General features: G+C 37.5%; 1 protein-coding gene across 9 annotated transcripts in view; it reads left to right on the forward strand.

The window, feature by feature from the left end:
- The first annotated feature begins 274 nt into the window (after positions 1-274).
- Positions 275-20,501, forward strand: part of FBXL2 (F-box and leucine rich repeat protein 2) — a 71,681-nt gene continuing 51,454 nt past the window's right edge. For 6 of the 9 annotated variants that reach the window (XR_005128104.1, XR_005128106.1, XR_005128107.2 and 3 more), the window contains exons 1-3: positions 1,440-1,492; positions 7,726-7,787; positions 7,930-8,023. Coding sequence is in view for 6 of the 9 variants with exons in the window: in XM_037525899.2 (XP_037381796.1) it covers positions 1,460-1,492; positions 7,726-7,787; positions 7,930-8,023 (189 nt within the window). In the remaining 3 variants the exon portion in view is untranslated. Of the gene's footprint in view, positions 349-1,439; positions 1,493-1,544; positions 1,550-7,725; positions 7,788-7,929; positions 8,024-20,501 lie in introns of those variants that run through there. The other 3 variants (XM_037525927.2, XM_054693011.1, XM_037525933.2) reach the window with 3 other exon arrangements.

Below are 20,501 nucleotides of genomic sequence, written 5' to 3' on the forward strand. Positions count from 1 at the left end.
ATCTTGCTGTTGGCTTAAAATGTCTTCAGTAACCACATATTCACCTGGACAGTCTGTCTCTCAAAGAACATCCATTCTAGCCGGGCTGTCAGGTGAGGGCTACCAAGGTGACGAGCTGGGCGCTGGACCAGCTGCAAAGTAGGCAAGGCCAGGAGCAGAGGTAGGGGCGGGGGGAGGCGGCCGGAGGGCCCCGCCCTCTTGCGTCACGTGCGCGCCGGGCGCCAATGACCGCGTCCAAGCCCACCTTAGGGACGGGGCGGGGCGCCCAGCTGGCGTCACCAGGACAACGGGCGTTGCCGGCGCCTTGTGACTCCGGGCTGTGGGCGCGCTCGCGGCTCTCCGGCCATGGTGAGTCTGGGGCGGGCGCCGCCCGCCCTTCGCCGCCGGAGCTGAGGCCCCGCGGGGCCGCCCCCCGGGGTCGGGGAGGCGCCGGGGTCGCGGAGAGGCCGGGCCCGCGGCCTGCGGGGCTGCGAGACGGGGCTGGGCGGGCCCGGGGGAGGGGGAGCCCGGGGGTACCTGGACCCCCGCCTGCCCGGGGGTGATGGCCACGCCGCGTTTTCTGCAGCTGAACCTCTGGGTCACAGCTGGGACACCTCCCGAGCCCCCCCTCCCCGGCCCCGCCACTGAGGCACACCCGGTGGCCCCCCGGACGGCGTGACGCTCTTTGGCCCCGAAAGCCAGGAAAGCCACCCGGAGAGGGTGTGGTTTAAGGAAAAAAGGCTGTGTCTGAGGAGCAGATATATAGATAGCTCCACACCAACCCTGTATTCCACTCCGTGAGCTTACTGTCTTGTTCCTGGGCCGTTGTACAAAAATAATATGATAGCATCATCAATATTTCTTTTCAGTTCTTTCTGATTTTTTTTTAGCATGTGGAAATTTAAATTTGTAATTTTGGTGCTTTCCTCTCTCCTATTTAAAAAACGCAGGCGTTCAGCTGGGTGTTTTGAGTGTAGCACCCGTGCTAAGGGGGTTCATGAATCATTAGTCATTGTAAACGTCTTCAGTTATCGCCTTTGTGCAGTGAACTTGAGAGTGAAATGGGCATATATCACTTGGCCCCCTTTAAATATGACTTGAAGGTTCAGCTGAGATGTTGTCTTTAGTAGACATGATTCTGAAAATTGCCAACCAGAGGTGTGATATCTCCAGAGGCCTCCAAAGGGTGTAAAAGAATGGAGGAGTTGAGCTTTCTGCTTTGGGACACACCTTTGGTATAGGTAACTTTAGAGTGGGGTAGGGTTGGATAATAAGAAAATGCTGAGTTGTGAGAAACTGATTTTTTATCATTAGTAATTTAGTGTAGGTTTGCTCTTTATATGCAAGGGTTGCTGGAACTGCTCATGAGCTGAGAATGCAGGGTGCTGCCAGGTGGTATTTGGTCTTCTGGAACCATGAAATGTGGAACTCTGGCTGACTCTTCATAGTGAGAGGCATGGTCGTAGAGAAGTGATGGTTTATGTCTCTCTTTAATTGGCAAAACAACTGCCAGGTGTGTGGCCTTTGGTAGCAGGACAAGAACACCTGCAAAGAAAAGCAGTGTCTTTGTGTATGTTTCTTTAAATTCTTTAAATTTAGATGAAGAATCAATGAGGCAGGCAAGAGTTTCCGAAAATGAGTATTACAAAAATCTAAGTGTTTTAAATATTGAAATGACTTACTTTCATATGATACATTAAGAAGCACTCTTAGAATTACAGCAAGAAGGGCAGACTATTCAGAATTAAATTTTCACAGCTCTCTGAAGTACTCCTGTTGTCCACTCTTCCTTGTTTTTATCCACCCCTTCTAGTCTGACCCACGGTTACCTTGACTCATATTGTTCTAGAGATTTTACTAACTAAGATAAAAGCATTTTACTCTACTGTTGTATTGTGGATACTTTGCTGGACTTAGAAATGCTTCATTTTTAGTATGTCCTTAAGAATTTAACTCATGGCAGGTGGTTAATTGAGTGATAAATGGATGCCTGGGTTCCACGGGAAGTGGGGAATGCTTGGTAGGTGGGGGGAATGAAGAGATAGCCTTGTCATCCCCAAAACTGTATTCCAGAATATAACATTACACTTCATTAATTACATCTTTACATATCATCAAATCTAAACATACTGCTATAGCTCTATGATACAAACAACTTTACATGCACTTGGAACTGCTTAATTATTTCTCCATGAAAATTTCTTCAACTTAACTACTTGTTTCTATTGCCTCTATAATTGTAACAGCTGACATTTATTGTATTCATTCTGTATGAGACACTTCTAGGCACCTTGTGTGTATTACTGAACCATCACAGCAACCCTGTAAGGAAGATAACCATTACCCATTTTATTTATTTTCAGAGATTTATGTATTCATGCATATAAGAACTGGGAGTGTAGGCCAGAGGTACCAGGGGGTGGGGTGAGAGGATTCACCAGAGACAGAGTGGGGAGCAGAACAGGCAGATCTACTGAAATACACTGCTAGGGGAAGCAGCGGGTGAGACAGGAGAGGTCTGCTGCGCCATGTGGGTCACCTCCCTAGCCGGGTGTTGAACTCATGCTGCAGTGGCTGCTAATAGTTTCATAGTGTTGAGACTTAACCTCTTGCACTGCCAGGGAGACCCTACCCATTTTAGAGATGAGTAGATCGAAGCACAGAGAGGTAAAGTAGCTTGCCCAGGTCACCCAGCTGCTAAAGTGAATGAGATTTCAAAAACAGGCAGTTTGTCTCAGAACCTTGTTATGCAGTCATTGGATTATACCGTAACGTCTAATGTATCATTATATGTTCCTGTATATGCCATGTATGTTAGGAAATTATTTTTCTTCCTTACTTGAACTTTTATGTTGAACACTTACGAATACTTGAGTATTTGTGTCACTGGCTTAGATGCTACAGAGCAGAGTAGGAATGCCTGGCCTTCTTTGCTCTGCTTTTCTCCTCCCCTCTCTTACAAAGATGAAATGAAGGGAATTAACAAAGACATGTTATTGGATTAGGATTCATACTCGAAGTTATAATAGCATTGAAAGTTCCTCCTGTCGCTTTGGTTTATGTTCAGGAATTGGCCCCTGCTTTTTGTGAAGCACAAAGATAGTGTTTTATATCAAGCTATTTAGATTTGGGGAATGAAACTCTTTTAAAAAGTAAAATGTTACTTTCTGAGATTTTTCCTGATAGTAATTTTTACATTTGTTTTAGTTTTATATTCTAAAATTATTTTAAAAGTGGAATCAAGTAATTGTGTAATTCATATAGATCTAAATATACATTAGGATACCTGTTAAGTTTTTGATATTGCTTACTTTAACTTGTGAGGCAGATTGTTTTGAAATATAAAAATAGTTTTCCCATTTTAATTTATTCACTTCAATTTACCCCCAATGTTGGTACATCTCTTTCTGTCTTTGTCTGTTGTCAGTAACTCAGAGGTGTTGGCAAGCACTAGTGGGGAAAAAAATATTACAATGAAATATATCCAAGGTTTAAATGCAGTTTTAGTCTCTTTGCTATCACATGGTATAGTTAAGAGAGCTTATGCAATTAGATCCAAATTATGTAATGAGATCTATGTTAATATATCACCATAAGAGATCTCTCTATAAATTTTCCTACTCTTTATAATATTGGTCTCTCTTTTTTCTGTACTAGGGTGGAGTAGATCATAAATTACAGTAGTTATAGCAATTCTCTTTCATAAAATCTTTCCACTGCCCAGTTTGGGGCTGATCACATCATGTTTATCTCATTTTCATTTAACCCTTTCACCATCCCAATGAGATTGACATTTAGTGATTTTAGCCAGACATTATGTGTTAGTGTCAGTTTGTCCAAGGTTGCATAGTTGGTGAGTGGCAGAGCCAGGACTCACCAACAGAGCCAATGATCATTAAATACACCATGCTTTTTTCAAAACTAAAGATTGTGCCCTGGGCCTGCATGAATGTATTACATCAAGATTAAGTGTCTTACTGATCAGCTGAGCCAGTGGGCTTATTTTTTTAATGACTGGCTATTATGATATCCTGCAGGATTTACTTGATTTTTTTTTCTTCTCCAACTGCAGACAATCAAAGCTCAGACATGGACAACCATGATTTGGTTATACTTTCCTCTCTGCTTGTCCTATTGCATTGTGTGTCTCATGTCTGCCTCAGTTACCGCCACGTCTAGCATTGAGCTGACTCTTAAAGAGATGAGAGCAGATGGGTGTAGAGAAGCAGAAGAGGCTGTCCTTGAGAAAGCTCTTCTGCAGTCAGAATCAGGGTTCAAACTCTGTTTTCTGGGTTTTCAGTGCTGTCCATGTAATTGTGTCTTCCTGTTACATTTTCTGCCCTATAGTTTTATGTCGAGCAAATACCTGTTGTGTGCCAAATGTCGGTCATTGTGCTAAGCAGTAGGTACTCAGCAGTACATGAAAGAGACAAGGCTCTGCCCTCATGGAACTTTCAACTGAAAGGAAGATTGTAAAAGTGCTCTGGGGAAAAATAAAGCTTGATAAGAGCAAAAGGAAATTTAGGTAGGGTGGGAAAATGGGTGAGAGAAGGGAGGACTTGCTTTTTTTTTTTTTAAGTCTGACAATTTTATTTTTTATATTCCCCATACAATTATAACACCCTTATTTTGACCCCAAGCCCTCCTTTCCCTGCCCCCCACCTGCCATAGAGTGTCTCTGGTTCGTAGTTGTTTGTCGATTTTGATATTTTCTTTATTATAGTTATCATTTTTCCTGGTCCCTTATTTAAGTTTTCTAGATTCCTGCTATGAGTGAGACCATCCGGTATTTTTCTTTTTCTGGCTTATTTTGCTGAGCATGATCCCTTCCAGCGCCATCCATGTTGCTGCAAATTGCATGTGTTTATCTTTTTTGAATGCTGAGTAATATTCCATGGTGTATATGTACCACATTTTCTTGATCCAGTCATCTATTTTTGGGCATTTGGGTTGTTTCCAAAGCTTAGCTATTGTAAATAGTGCTGCTATAAACATAGGGGTGCAGGTGCTCTTTGGAATTGGTGTTTCTGTGTCCTTTGGGTAAAATACCTAGGAGTGGAATTTCTGGATCATATGGAAGCTCTATGTTTAGTAAGTCAAGAAATCTCCACACAGCTCTCCATAGTGGTTGGACCAGTTTGCACTCCCACCAGCAGTGCAGGAGAGGTCCTTTTTCTCCACAACCTCACCAACATTTGTTGTTGCTAGTTTATTTAATATGTGCCATTCTCACTAGTGTAAGATGGTACCTCATTGTAGTTTTGATTTGCATTTCCCTGATTACAAGTGATGTTGAACATTTTTTCATATGCCTGTTGGCCATTTGCATTTCCTCGTTAGAGAAGTTTCTTTTTAGCTCTTCTGCCCATTTTTTGACTGGATTATTTTCTTTGTTTTTGTGGAGTCTCATCAGCACTTTGTAGATTTTTGTGATCAGTCCTTTATTGTTAGTGTTGTGAGCAAAAATGTTCTCCCAGTTGGTGGGTTTCTCTTTGTTTTGGTCATTGTCTCTTTTGCTGTGCAGAAGCTCTTTAATTTGATGTAGTCCCAGCTGTTTATCTTTGCCTTCACTATCACTGCTTTGGGTGATGTAGCTGTAAAGATGTCTTTGATGTGCATATCACATAGTGTTTTGCCTATATTTCCTTCTATGTATTTTATGGTTTCAGGTCTTATGTCTAGTTCTTTAATCCATTTTGAGTTGATTTTTGTGTATGGTGTGAGGTAGTGGTCAAGCTTCATTCTTTTGCATGTAGCGACCCAGTTTTCCCAGCACTATTTATTGAACAGACTTTCTTTGCTCCAATGCATAGTCTTTGCTCCTTTGTCAAAGATTAGTTGACCATCAATCTGTGGGTTTATTTCTGGATTTTCTATTCGATTCCATTGGTCTGTGTGTCTGTTCTTGTTCCAGTACCATGCAGTTTTGATGATTATGGCTTTGTAGTATGGTTTGAAGTCTGGGAGTGTGATGCCTGGGAGGACTTGCTTTTTAATGTAGAAGGTAAGGAAGGTCTCTCTGATAAGGTGACTTTTGAGCAGAGGAGCTATCATGGGAATGATAGCTGGTGTGTTGGAGGAACAGGAAGGAAAACAGTGTAGCAGGAGTGGAGTAATATAGGAAAGCATATTAGGAGGTAAGACCAAAATACTCATGGAAGCCAGGTTATGCAGATTACTTTGCCATTTCCTATGAGAGAAGGGGATATGACTGGGTTTAAGAAAAGGAAAAACGTAAGGTGACTATATTTTATAAAAGGATCATCTTCTATGTGGAAAATACATATGAGATAGGAATGAGGGGAGACAGGACAAAGGGACCACATAGGACATCATTGTTGCAGTAATCTGTAGGGTTGCTAATAGAATTTAAAAATGAAAAATGCCAAGGATAGTTACAGTGACTTGAGCCAGAGTCAGAGGAAAGAGTTGTCATTTACTGAGATGAAAGCTGGGAATAAGTTCAGGTTAGGGATGATGAAAATGGGAGTTTGTTTGAACTTGATAAATTTGTGCTCTTTACTAGATATCTAAAATCTGAAGACATCTGGTGATACACAATTATGCTTTCAGAAACAATATATGATTGTTATCATGCTACTGAGGGATACCCAGGGACCCCAACAGTTAAGGGGTACATGCTCAGTAAAGGGTCCTACCATTTTTTTTATGCATACAAGAACTTGGGTGTAGGCCAGAGGTGCAGGGGGGTGTGGGGGTGAAAGGATTCACCAGAGAGAGTGGGGAGCACAGCAGGCTGATTGACTGAAATACACTGCTGAGGGGAGCAGCAGGTGAGACAGGGGAGGTTTGCTGCATCATATGTGAATTGGCTCCCTGGCCACTGGGCTTTAGGGATTGGACTCAGGCCAGCCATTGCAGCAATAGCACTGAGACTTAACCCATACGTTGCCAGGGACCACCCCTCCCCCCCCATCACTGTAACTTTATAGTAAGCTTTAAAATCAGGAAATGTAAATTTTCTTTTAAAGATTATTTTGACTATTCTGGGTCCCTTGCACTTCCATATGATTTTTAGTGTCAATTTTTTAACTTTTTCCCAAAAAAGGCAGCTGGGATTTTGATAAGAATTTCATTAAATCTATGGATAATTTTGGAAAGTGTTGCTAACTTAATGCTATTAAATCTTCCATGAACATGGAATGTCTGTTAAATCTTCTTTAATTTCTCTCAACAATGTTCTGTGCAAGTTTTCAGTATAGAAGTCTTGTACTTCTTTAGTTGTTTATTTCTTAGGTATTTTATTCTTATGCTGTAATGAACCTAAATTCATTTTAAGTTTATTCATTGTTAATATATGTAAATGCAGTTCATTTTATGTAACATTTTGTATATTTGTATATTATATCCTGCAACCTTGATGACTCCTCAATTAGTTCTAATAGATTTTTTGTGGATTTCTTAGAATTTTATGCATACAAATTGTGTTATCTATGAATAGAGGTTGCTTTACTTCCTTTCAAATAGGAAATGTCTTTTATTTTTCTTTTGTAATACCCTTGACTAGAACCTTCAATAAAATGTGGCATACAAATGGCTGTGTATTGCCATTTTTATGAAATGATGATTGGTCATAAACTATATCCATCAGTAAAGTGTGGTGGCTTCATGAAATTATTATCATATCTGTAGAGCAGTGATTGGGGTCATTTGGATCTAAGAAAATGTAATTTTTTTTAATTAATTGAAAACCACTTAAATAATTCCCTTTTTCTTCCTGTTCAGGTTTTCTCAAATAATGATGAAGGCCTTATTAACAAAAAGTTACCAAAAGAACTTCTCTTAAGGTAAGTGTAGATAAACTTAAGTAGAGAATTAAGATTTGATTCAGTCAGCAAGTTCCAAGACTATCTTCTTTCTCACTGTGAGTCCATAGCATAGAAAAAGAGACAGAATTAGCCTAACTGACTTTTTGTTTTTGTTTTATAGAATGCTGTTCAGCTTGTTGTTAAATTTTACTTGGTCTAATCCAGAATGTACTAAGTATGTACATAGCATTGGTCTGGATTCTTTTTGTAATGTGGTAAGTATTGTAATAATCTTCAGTAGGTGCCATTGTTTGGGTATCAGTAGCTAATCTCAATGTAGTCAGTAACATCAAGACAGATTATTATTAAGGTTGTGAGCTGCTAAAGTGGAGACATTTAGATATTTTCTGATAAGTCAGTTTTAAGATAAATAGTTATCTGTTCTTACTGAGCACTTAAAATTTATATAAAGGTAGCCCCAAATAGTAATACATTCTTATTTTATGAGAATTTTGTGTCTAGTGACAGTGAATATTATCAAGCAGGCTTTTTGTCCTTTTTTTCTTGAATCTTTAAACACATAGTAAATGTTACTTTGCTTGTCATTTTGCCAGCTAAAGCTATCAACCCATATTTGTTGACTTGAGGCACTGCAGTTTCCTTTAGTACTCTGCAATCATCACAGAAATCTTATTTTGGTTTTGGATGTTATATTTTAATTATCTGCTAAGAATATATGCTAATTCTTGAGTGAAATTTCCCAAACTCTTTTATCATTAATGTTCTATGAAACAGGTTTTATGATCATATCAGTATGGGAACACTGAGTCAACAAAACCAATTTATTTACTACATTACTTCTTAGAGCCTTAGGCTAGTCTGCATGGTGATGTTCCCACACGTGTTGTTGTGGCATATCAAACGCTTTGACCATAGAACTCATTTGATATTCCATATAACATTGGGAAGTCTTTGACATACATTAAAGACGTTGACCAGATGACTTATTCCTGGCAGTACTAAGATTCACTTTAATATTGGGGGAATGAATCTAAGCGTGACTTTTGTTTACATATTGTCATTCACCACTGATCATTCTATAAATGCCACAGATTACTCACTGTTGCTATCCTCAGTACCTTAGGCCTTTGTTCTTGAGTCAGAAATTGGGTGAGGATTTAGCATTCTGTGTGATCACATTTCAGGGACTTCAGAGTCCTCGAGCATATCTCATTAGTTATCATGTAGTGTTTGGCACTATTGTCATGAGCTCATTTTACTTGGTAAATAAAATGATGTTTTATTTCAGTAAAGCAAAGATTTGTTTGGAGAAGCGAATATCTTTGGTATTTTACACCATTATCAGTTTAAAAGTGTTAACAAGGAGGGAAAGTATATCATATAAACCCACAAGATTTTGATCAAGCACAGGTAAACTGTTAGAACCAATATGGCAGGGGTAGGGTAGACAGGCTAACATTATACAACAGACTACAATGGTAGTCTGGTGTCCCCTAAAATTGTGTAATGTTTCATTCTTAGTCTGAACATTTTTCTAAAACAGACATAAAACTGTAATAAGAATATATCATTCTTCATCTGGGGAATCATAACCAGTTTCAAGCAGACCCATATTAATTATTTAACACTGGCCTGTGTTTAAACTCCACCCTTTTGGTGAATACTGCCACTATCTGTGACACAGGGCCACTAACTTACTATTTTTTTTTTCCTTCAGATAGGGTTAACTTTTATACTATACTTAGTCATGGAACAGTTTTTTCTTTTTCTTTTTTTTTTTTATACAATAGCTGGGGTACAGGCCAGAGGTGCAGGAGGGTGAGAGGATTCACAAGAGACAGAGTGGGGAGCAGAAGAGGCAGGCAGACCAAAAGCACTGCTGAGGGGAGCAGCGGGCACGACAGGAGAGGTCTGCCGTGCCATGTGGGAATCTCCCTGGCCGGCTGGGAATCGAATCTGCGCTGCAGAGGCTGCGGACAGCTTCACAGCACTGTGCTCAACCTGCTGCGCCACTGAGGAGGCCCACAGTTTTTGTCAGTTGTCCCCTCCCCCGCCCCCCCAAAAAAGAATTACATCACTTTCTATGATAGTATAATTTCTGACCTTTGTCTTAGAAATTTTAGTTCTTTTAAAGATCTGTGATGTACTCAGTTGTTAGAGTCCTGGAGGTTGTCATCACTACTTATAGCTTTTGAATCATGCAAGATGACTTCATACATAGACCATTTTCTAGAAGTAATTGCCATTTGAGAGCAAATATTTATAACATTTCATAGATTTGCATTCCCACTTCTGATTTATTTGGGAGTGTGTAAGGGGAATTTAGATTTTAAAGTACTGCCACTACAGGTATCCCCTTGTGAGTTTCAAAATTAACTGTAACCAACTATGGCGTTTTAATATTGTTGGTCTTTAAGTCATGTTTGCCAGTTTACTCTCAGACTTTGTATTTTGTATTCTTAGTAGCTCTCCCCTTTCCTAACTATCCTTTCTAAGCAAAACTTTGAAGGGTTTGAACTGGGTTACTAAAGCAGCTGTCTTCATCATTTAATTCTACAACAAAGCGAGTGAGTCCCCACCTCCTGGAGGATACGTATTGATTAGTTTTGTTAGTTAAATGAGGTCTTCATAATTTTGGACTGACCAAGGCTTGCATTTTTGCTTCATGTTGTAGACTTCTTTGTGACAGTGCAGACTGTTGTTCCTATTTCACTGAATCCCTGTTCACCATCAGTATTTCTTCAATAGGTGTGAAGTTTTTGAGTTTATGATATTCTTGTTTGTTTGTAGCCTATGTCACTTTATCTTGTCACTTTTGATGCATCTTTACTACCCTCTTAAATTCTCTACTAACTTTCATAATCAGTGAAGCTTCAGCTTCCTCTTTTGGAACTGTTAAGAAGCTTAAGAATTAATGTTTTTCTTTTCCTCTCTTTATATATTACTCTGAATCCACTCAGAAAAGTCTGAGGTTTTTTCCATCTGATCACTTACCACTCATTCTAAGAATCCCAATATTATCAATTCACAGATTTCTTCTACTCTCATTTTTTGTTTGTTACTTAACAAGTTTTTTTGCAATTTTACTTTTTCTACAAAACTTTCCTCATAAGTTCAAGGTACTCAGGTTCTCCCTCTCTACCCTTTACCGTCACACAGTTCAGCAAACAGCTTGAAATTTTATTCTTTCTAGAGAGTTATATAATGCTTATAACATTGGGAAAATTTAATTTTTGTAATCTGTGTATTAGTGAGTTGAGTTTTCCTTACATGTATTTGTTTTCATTGTTTATATTACTTTTGGAGCTATACTTTTTGGGTTGATATTTCAGCTATGCCCATTTACTAATTGTGTGAGTTTAGTTAAAGTTGCTTAAGTATATCTTTCATATTTAATCTCATCTGTAAAATAGGGATAGTAATAGTTCTTTCCTTATGTGGTTATTGCTGGCTCTTAGAGTACCTGATACTTAATGAATATTGAAAAAGTTAGAACTTTTGTTATTAACTAATAGCAGAATACTTAATAAATGCTGTTTCATGATGCAGTGAATTTTAATGGTAACAGTTTATAGTCAAGAAGTCCTGATATGGACCTTAATATGTGCTTACTGTATGGGCCCTGGTGGTGCAGGCGGTTAAGTGCATCACTGTGAAGCAATCTGCAGCCTCTGCAGCACAAGTTTGAGCCCCGGCTGGCTGGGGAGAAACCCATATGTTGCAGCAGACCTCTCTTGTCTTGCCCGCTGCTCCCCTCAGCAGTGTATTTTGTCAGTCTGCCTTTTCTGTTCCCCGCCCTGTCTCTGGTGAATCCTCTCACCCTCCTGTGCATCTGGCCTGTACCTGGTTCTTGTATAAATAAATAAATCTTAAAAAAAAAAAAAACTCAGTAAAAAATTATTAAGACCGTGATTCATTTCATCAGCCAGTACTAATTCAATCTCAATGGAAATTGCATTTCCCATCTGATAGAAACTGACAGCTACTGGGGTTTATGCAGATTAGTAGTGGTTTTGTGACAAGTGGCAATTATTTTGTCTCGTAAAAAAGCCAGTTTCTTTGGAACAAACTTTTGTCTTAAGAAGCCTATGGGGGCCTCCCTGGTGGCGCAGCGGTTGAGCGCTGGGTTGCGAAGCTGCCCGCGGCCTCTGCGGCACCGGTTCGATCCCTGGCTGCTCCCCGGCCACAGGAGGAGGGTCCTGCATGGCGTGCAGACCTCTCCTGCCGCCTGCTGCTCCCCTCAGCAGTGTACTTCGGTCCTTCTGCCTGCTCTGCTCCCCGCTCTGGCTCTGGTGAATTCTCTCACCCTCCCACGCTTCTGACTGTACCCAGTGCATGTATAAACAAAAACAGACAGACAAATAAATAAATAAATAAATAAACATGCCTCTATTAAAAAAAAAAAGAAGCCTATGGGAATCTAATATTGGCCTCAAACTCAGATTATAAATTTTAACATTAATTTGTTTGACCTACAGTTTTTACCTCTGTGAGGTTGCTTTCAGATGTTAATGATAGAATGAAAAACATGTAAACTGCTTCATAGGGAGAGAGGGAGTGACACAAACTAAATATTTTAAAACACTCTAAAAAGACAACACTCTTGTTAGTAATAAATAGGAAAGAAACCTCTTATTAGACACATTTAAAAATGTGAAATCACCGTTATTTTTGTGATTTTTCTTTCCCTTTTAAATTTATGTGGATACATGACAAAATTAACTACTTATAGTGTTTGTTGGCTTGATGAAGGAAGGTTTGATTGCCCCAAACAAGAGAGCTGAGCCTAATAATTCTGGGCAATACAAAATCAACTGCACAATTACATAATTTGGCAGTTTTTAGTGGTTAGCTTGGGAAAAGTATAAAATGAATAATGCATAATTTCCAAATTTCCTTTTCTAAAATTTATAAGCCTATGAAATTGAAATTTCACTCCAAAATGAGTGAAAATTATTGTGTTTCTTGCCGTAATCATTAAGTTACAGCCCGCTAGTTATGTTTAATCATGGGACCTTGGGGAACAGTGCAGTAAAGTGTTCATTCCTGTTTGGGGCATCATTGAGTGTTCTTGCCTGCTTGCTGGTTTCATTGCTCCATGGACTTTTTCCAAGGATTGGTACCTTAATCTGCTGCTGTCTGTGATGCCTTATATATCTATTCCAAAGCAGCTTAGCAGGTAATATGCCCTTTGGAGCAGGGTACATACTGCAAATTCAAATTTAAGCATAATGCAATTTTTTTTTTTTTTTTGGTTTGTTGGTTTTGTTTTTTTTCCTTAAATGCTTGCTTTTGTGGTTTTTACCTTTTCAGGAGGCAATACCAGACTGAATTAATACATACTGAAATCAGAGGCAGAAGCTAACAGCCCCTCCTTTCTCTGTACTTCTGTATACCATTAAATACTATGTTAGAGTTGGCAGCTAAGTCCAAAATTATGGCAGAAGAACATTTTCCTTAGTTTAGATTGGAGTTATGCTTATACGTTGAAACTTTGATGATGCCTTTGAATTTGTAATCTACACTGAGGTAGTATAAAACATCAGTAAAGTTCCACACACAACAAAGATAGACATTCTACTTCAGAGCTTTATCTCTGGAAAATTATGTCAGAGACTTTTTTTAAAGCAAATGTTGATTTACAAAATTGTGTATGACTTAGAGGTATAGGTTCACACCTATTCAGGTTAGCACACCACATCCACCATCAAAGCCCATAATCCTCCACTGCAGACCATTAGGCCTCTTCTCCATTGTGTTCCTTATTCCCTTCACCCTCTGGTAACCTCAGATCTACAGTTAGATTTCTAGGATTTGTTTTCGTTTAGTTTGTTTGTTCTTTTGTTTCTCTATTCAGTGTGAGTGAAATCATCCAGTGTTTGTCTTTTCCTTCTGACTTATTCCATTTCCTTGTTGATCTATCCACTGAGGAGAGGGGCCTTTTAAGCCCCCCTACTGCTATTGTGTTGCTCGTAGTATCTGTTTTCATTCCTTTTTTGTAATGTTTTTTTTTTTTTCTTTTCTTTTTTTTTTTTTTTTTTTTGAGCTAACATTGGTTCAAATACTGTTTATGTTTCAGGGGAATAGGATAACACTTCTTCATATGTATATTACCATACCACACCCACCACCAGTACACTCATAATCCTCTAGCATAGAACTAGACCCCCTCTTGCTTTGTGCCCAATCTTTTCTCCTCCCCATCTGGTAGCCTCAATTCTACAGTCATATTTCTTGATTTGTTTTGGTTTAGTTTTTTGTTACTGTGTTTTGTTTATTTTCTGTGTACAAGTGAAATCATCTGGTATTTGTCTTTGACCTGTGCTGCCAATTTATGTTTGTCGATTTGGTAATGTTGCTATGTATATATTATTCTCCTTTGCTGCAAGGAATATTATGTCTTCCTGGTGTATCAATCCCTTAGTGACTATATAATAACCATCCCTTTTCTATCTAATCTAAGTATGGCTGTTCTTGCCTTTTTTATGGTCCAATTTGGTTGGAGGATTGTTTTCCAACTATTTATTTTGAGCCTGTGTTTCCCTTTGGAGTTTACATGGGTCTTCTGGAGACAACAAAAAGTTGAGTTATGTAATCCATCCTGGTACTCTGTGCCTTTTGATTGGTGAGTTCAATCCATTTATATTTAGGGTGAGTATTGATATAGGAGAATTTGCTACTGCCATTTTGTCTTTAGTTTTCTGCTTCTATTTCCTTATTCAGTTTCTGCTTCAATTTCCTTATTCAGTAGATTTTCTTTTCTTCGTTTTACATAGGAGAACTTGTAAGGGTGGTTTAGTGTTTGCAAGTCCCTTCAGCTTCTGTTTGTTTGGGAAGACTTATTACTCATATCTGAGAGAATCTTGTAGGATATAGTATTCTTAGGTGGCAGTTTTTAATCTTGGATTTGACTACGTAATTCCATTCACTCCCTGCTTATATGGTTGCTTCAGAGAAGTCTGAAGTAAGCCTGATGGGAGTACTTTATAAGTTACCATTTTCTCCCTACCCCCTTGCCCCCAGCTGCCTCAATATGCTCTCTTTTTCAAACACTTCGTAGTTGCACTACTACATGTCTTGGTGTAGGTCTCATTGCATTTAGATAAACCAAGTGTTCCTTTAGCTTCATGGACTTGTATATTTAATTCCTTCACTAGGTTTGGGAAGTTTTTTCCTCTATTTCTTTTAATAAGCTCTGTGTTCACTTCTCTCCCTTCTGGTATACCCACTATCCTTAAGTGTCTTTACTAATGGAGTTAAATAGTTCTTAAAATTCTACAAACATTCTGGGAAGAAAGGACTAGTTTTATGTTTGTGGCACCACCAATATCTCTCCTCCTCCCTGGTGTTCAAGACCCTAGACTCTGCCATCTGTGTGCTGCCAGTGCACTTCATGAGGGTAGTACCAGTCCTGAGTTGTGGGGATGGGAGTATGCAATATGTAGCACAATATCTGTTCTCCTTACCAGTGATCTGGACTATTTGGAGTACTGCAGCCTATCTCCTGCACATTTTCCCACAGTGTAGAAGTGTTCTTCCACACTCTTTAGCTCTTCCTTCACCAGAGTCTCTGTCTGAACTGGCAGTCCAGAGATGCATACCCAGCCCTGGACTGCAACCTATGGGCTTTTCTTTCCTCCCATCTCATGTTCAATGTAACTTTCTTTTCTGTTTTCTCTCTTATAGACTTTGCTGATCTCTGATGTCTGAGAGGTGTTCCTGTTTCATCCCTAGCTACAGCATAGTGTTCCTCTGGTCGACTCTTAGATGATACTCTTGGGAGCAAAGCAAGGGAACTCTGTCACCATCTTAGTCCATCTTCTCAGTCCAGAGACTTATTAATTAAAACCCTGTGAAAGTTATAGTTAAAACAGAAAAAATTGATGAATATGACTCCATGAATAGTAAAATACAGCAAAATATACCATACCAAAGATAAATAGCACAGTGGTAGGTGAAATATTTAGGATGCACATTATAAACCAGAGCTGTATTCTTCATTAACAGTGTACAGAGAGTATGAACAAAGAAACACAAATGGCATGTAAATTCATAAAAAATGTTCAACCAGGCAGTTCTTGTCCCAAGACTGTCCACCTATGTCTATGCAGGCATCTCTTTCAACAAAACTGCCCCTTTGAAAAGCAGCTCTCTGCCTACCTGTGTCTATGCAGTGGCCTCTTGTTTTTTCCTTTTCTTTCCCTAATTGACCTGTCCTTCTAAATTGAAAAAAAAAAAAAAAAAGTTCAACAAGGCTCTTATTTAAATATACATAAAAATAATGAGATATTAACTGTTTGGCTGGAAAAAGCCAGATGTTTGATAATACCAGGTTTTGACAAGAAGAGGTATGAGACTACACTCTAATATATTTCAGAGGTGAGAATAAACTGTGGAGCCACTTAAATGAAAATTTTTTAAAAAATGCAAACTGCTCATATTTACAAATTCCATTTGCAGGAATCTACTAATAGATGTATATGTGAAGATATATAGGAATATCCTGAAGTATATATACATAGGTGATTACTGCAGCTTTAAAAAAAAAACTAGTTGAATTGGAATACAAAATTGGACTATTCATAATTCTTGGTTAATGGTACACTTCATCACTGATCAATGTATTGCCCTTTCCCTCATCTCACCATCAAGTTAATATTATGAAGAACTTTGTATTTATGATTCCTAGGTTTAAATTTTTTTAATCTTCAGTATATTTTGACTAAATAATATGTTCACTATAGCTCATTTATTAGCTTTATTAATTTTAAATTTATTAAAAAATAATTTTGTTAACATATTTCTATGGGATCTTCCGAGACCTATTTTTTACTCAAAATTTTGTTACTAAGAGTGGTTGTTGTTGCTATATTTGGCAGTTTATTTGTTTTGTGTAATATTGTTTGTATAAATAAAAATTCACTTATTGTTTTTTGATGACTACTTGGGTTATCAGTGTTTTGTTTATAATGTACTACTGTGAACATCATTATAGATGACTCCTGATACAGAAATATTGGAGTAAAATAGAATAGAAATATTTAGTAGAATAGAATACATAGTAGAATAGAATAAATAGTAGAATAGAATACAAATATTTAGGCCTTTATAATACCACTACATGGTTTTTCCAAAACAATTTTATCAGTTTACATTCATACTTGAATAGGAGACTCAGTTGAGTGACTCCTTTCTAGCTTTTAGTGTCTCCATATGTCTTAGTTTTTAATCAGAGAAATATAGAATGACATCTCCGTTTTTATTTTTTAATTTTTTTTAAAGATTTATTTTTTATGCATACATGAGCTGGGGTACAGGCCAGAGATGCAGGGGTTGAGAGGATTCACCAGAGACAGAGTGGGGAACAGAACAGGCAGATTGACCGAAGTACACTGCTGAGGGGAGGAGCGGGCAAGTCAGGAGAGGTCTGCTGCACCATGTGGGTTGCTTCCCAGCTGGCCAGGGATTGAACTCATCCTGCAGAGACTATGGATGCTTCACAGTACAAAGCTTAACCCCTTGCACCACCAGGGAGGCCCGACATCTTAGTTTTTAATCAGAGAAATATAGAATGACGAGACATCTGTAGAATTTTTTGAATTCTGGTTAGGTTGAGCTTCTATTTGTGTTTTTTAGTCACATGTATTTCTTCTGTAAAATGCATGTTTATTATAGTTTCTGCCTATTGGGTTGTTTCTTACTGATTTGTATATTCTTAATATAATCTTTGTAGCGAGATTAATGTTTCTCTGACAAGTATTTTCTCCTAAACTTGTAACTTGTTTCTTCATGTCTGTAATGCATATTTTGGTGAACACTGTTTACAAAGTCAAACATTACCAGTTTTTTCCTTTCTGGTTATTTTTTTTTCATTTTGTTTAGTAATGTTTTCTTTACCTTGAGGACAGAGATATTCATGTATATTTTCTTCTTCGACTTCATGGTCCAGTTGTCTAATGTTAAAAATTTGCACCTTTCCTGTCAATCAGTTGATTTATATTTTAAAAATAAATTTTCTTCTAGGAACTCAGTTTGGATTCTTCAAGATAATTCATTAAAGTAGAAGTAAATTCATCATTGTTTAAGCCTCTTGCCTTTACATGAAATCATCGATCCTTCCATTGACCATAATTTTTTGTTAAAATGTCTTTTGAGAAGTGGTCAGAAGCAGACTAATTTCCTTTTATGGTGTGTTTTATTTCAGTTTCTATTTAGTGTTTAATATGTATGATGAAACCTCTGCACGGGTTAGTAATAGAATAATTGGAACTCAACTTTAAAAATATTTCTTATCAGAAAATATAACAAGTTTTCCTGATGAGCTAATTAACCTAGCTTTAATATTCCTTGAAAATATGGAGAGTTCACACTGAAGTGAGATTATGCATTCCTGTAGGCTGTTTGCTTTTTCGAGTCCTTTTTAAAAATCTTTTCTTTATGAGATTTTAAATTAAAAAGCTTGATAGTTTTAGCAAGTGAAACAATAAAGATGCATAAAGAAAATTATAAATCTCCTTTTGACAGACCTCCGCTGTCATGTTCTGAGGCATCAAGTATAAATAGCGTCTCTACACTTTTGTAAACATTGTTGAAGTGAACAACTTTTAGTACTGCTTCAATTGATATTCAGTGAGTCTTTGCATGTATCGAATAGGAGTCTTTGCATGTGTAATTCTAACAGGGTTAGACTATAGTGAGAAAAAGTGGTTGTACAGTTGCATTTTCCTCATCTCAGCAGTTTGAATAAATACACATTTGTCTCATAGTTGAGTTCTTGAAAATGCCCTTAAAATAAATCATGTAATTAAGGGTTTTGATAGTTTTCTGTATCCATTTTTCAAAGACTCTACTTATTTGCACTGAAGAACTCAGTCTATATTTTCATCTTTAGAGGTATTATTTTAAGTAGGCAGTTCTTTAAGACTATGGGGATAAAAATATTACAATAAAAATAAAACGAGAGACTATAGGAATAATCTGAAATCCGTTTTTGTTATCCTACCTAATCTAAAGCCATAGAGGAAGCTTATAAATACAGAAATGCATTCTCTCTCAGGGTTTGTGTTTTTTTTTATTTTATTTTTTAAATTGAGATATAGTTCACCTGCTGTATGTGTTTCAGGTATACAGCAGAGTGATTTGATATTTGTATATATTGCAAAATGATCAGTACAATAAGTATGGTGAACATACCTCACTAGACAATTGCACTTTTTTTCTTATGAGCTTAAAGATGTACTCTTAGCAACTTTCGAACATACAGTATGATTACCTGTGGTCTACTATGTCAGCCATGTTGTACATACATCTTCAGGACTTATTTTATAGTTTTGTCTCTCACACATCTCTGGCAGCCATCAATTTGTTCTCAACTAGGAGTTATTTTTCCCCAACTCCACAAGTGAGATCATAAGGAATTCCTCTTTCTCCATTTGACTCCATTTGACTTAGCAAAATGTCCTCAAGGCCCATCCAATTTCTTGCAGATAGAAAGATTTCCTTCATTTGTGTGACTGAATAATATTCCATTGTATTTATATCATTTTCTTTAGCCAGAAATTGGCACTTAGGTTATTTATGTATCTTGGTGATTGTAAATAATGCTGCAATGAACAGGAAATACAGATAACTTTCTGGGTTATTATTTCATTTTCTTTGAATAAATTCCCAGAAGTGGAATTGCTGTATCACTTGGTAGTTCTGTTTTTAATTTTTGGGGAAACACTATTGTTTTCCATAGTACCAACATCAATTTATGTTCTACCAACAGTGCATAAGGGTTTCCTTTTCTACACATCCTTGCAAATACTTGTTATTTCTTGTCTTTTTGATAATTGCCATGCTAGCCCTTCTAACAGGTGTGAAGTGATACCTCATTGTGTTTTTTGATTTGCATTTCCCTGATGATAGTTTTGTGTTGCTGAGCATATTTTCATGTAAGTGTTGGCCGTCTGTATCTTCTTTGGGAAAATATTCAAGTTCTGTGCTTCATAAATCAGTTTGTTTGCTTTTTTTTTTTTTGTTATTTAGTTGTATGAGGTCTTCATATATTTTGGATAGCCCCTTTATGAGATATGATTTGCAAATTTATTTTCCCATTCTATTAGTTTTTCTTTGCTTTGTTGATAGTTTCCTTTGCTAAGCAGAAGCTTTTTATTTTGATGTAGTCCCGTTTCTTTGTTTTTGACTTTGTTGCCTTTGCTTTTGGTATCTGTCTTCTTCGCTAAGACAGATATTAGGGATCTTACTACCTATATTTCTTCTAGATATGTTATGGCTTTAGGACTTATATTCAGGTTTTTAATCCATTTTTGAATTAATTTTTGTATACAGTGTTATGATAGTCTGATTTCATTCTTTTGCATGTGGCGCTCCAGTTTTCTTCACATTATTAATTGAAGATACTGTCCTTTCCTGATTGCATATTCTTGACTGTTTTGTCATACATTAATTGACCGTATGTGCATAGGTCTATTACTAGGTTCTTTATTCCATCGAATTGTATGTCTGTTTTTATGGCAGTACCATGTTATTTTGAGTAATATACCTTGAAATCATGAAGTATGATGCTTCCAGCTTTATTATTTGTTCTCAGGATTTCTTGCCTAGAGAGGGTCTTTGTGATTCCATATGTTTTTAATCCTATACTTTTACAGAGTTTGCTTATTCTATTTTTTATGAAGTCTGGTTGAGGTTTCTATATAATATTGTTTTATCTACAAATAGTAATTT

The sequence above is a fragment of the Talpa occidentalis genome, unplaced genomic scaffold (assembly GCF_014898055.3).
Source record: "Talpa occidentalis isolate TD23 unplaced genomic scaffold, MPIMG_talOcc4v2.1 talOcc4.10, whole genome shotgun sequence".
Lineage (NCBI taxonomy): Eukaryota > Metazoa > Chordata > Mammalia > Eulipotyphla > Talpidae > Talpa > Talpa occidentalis.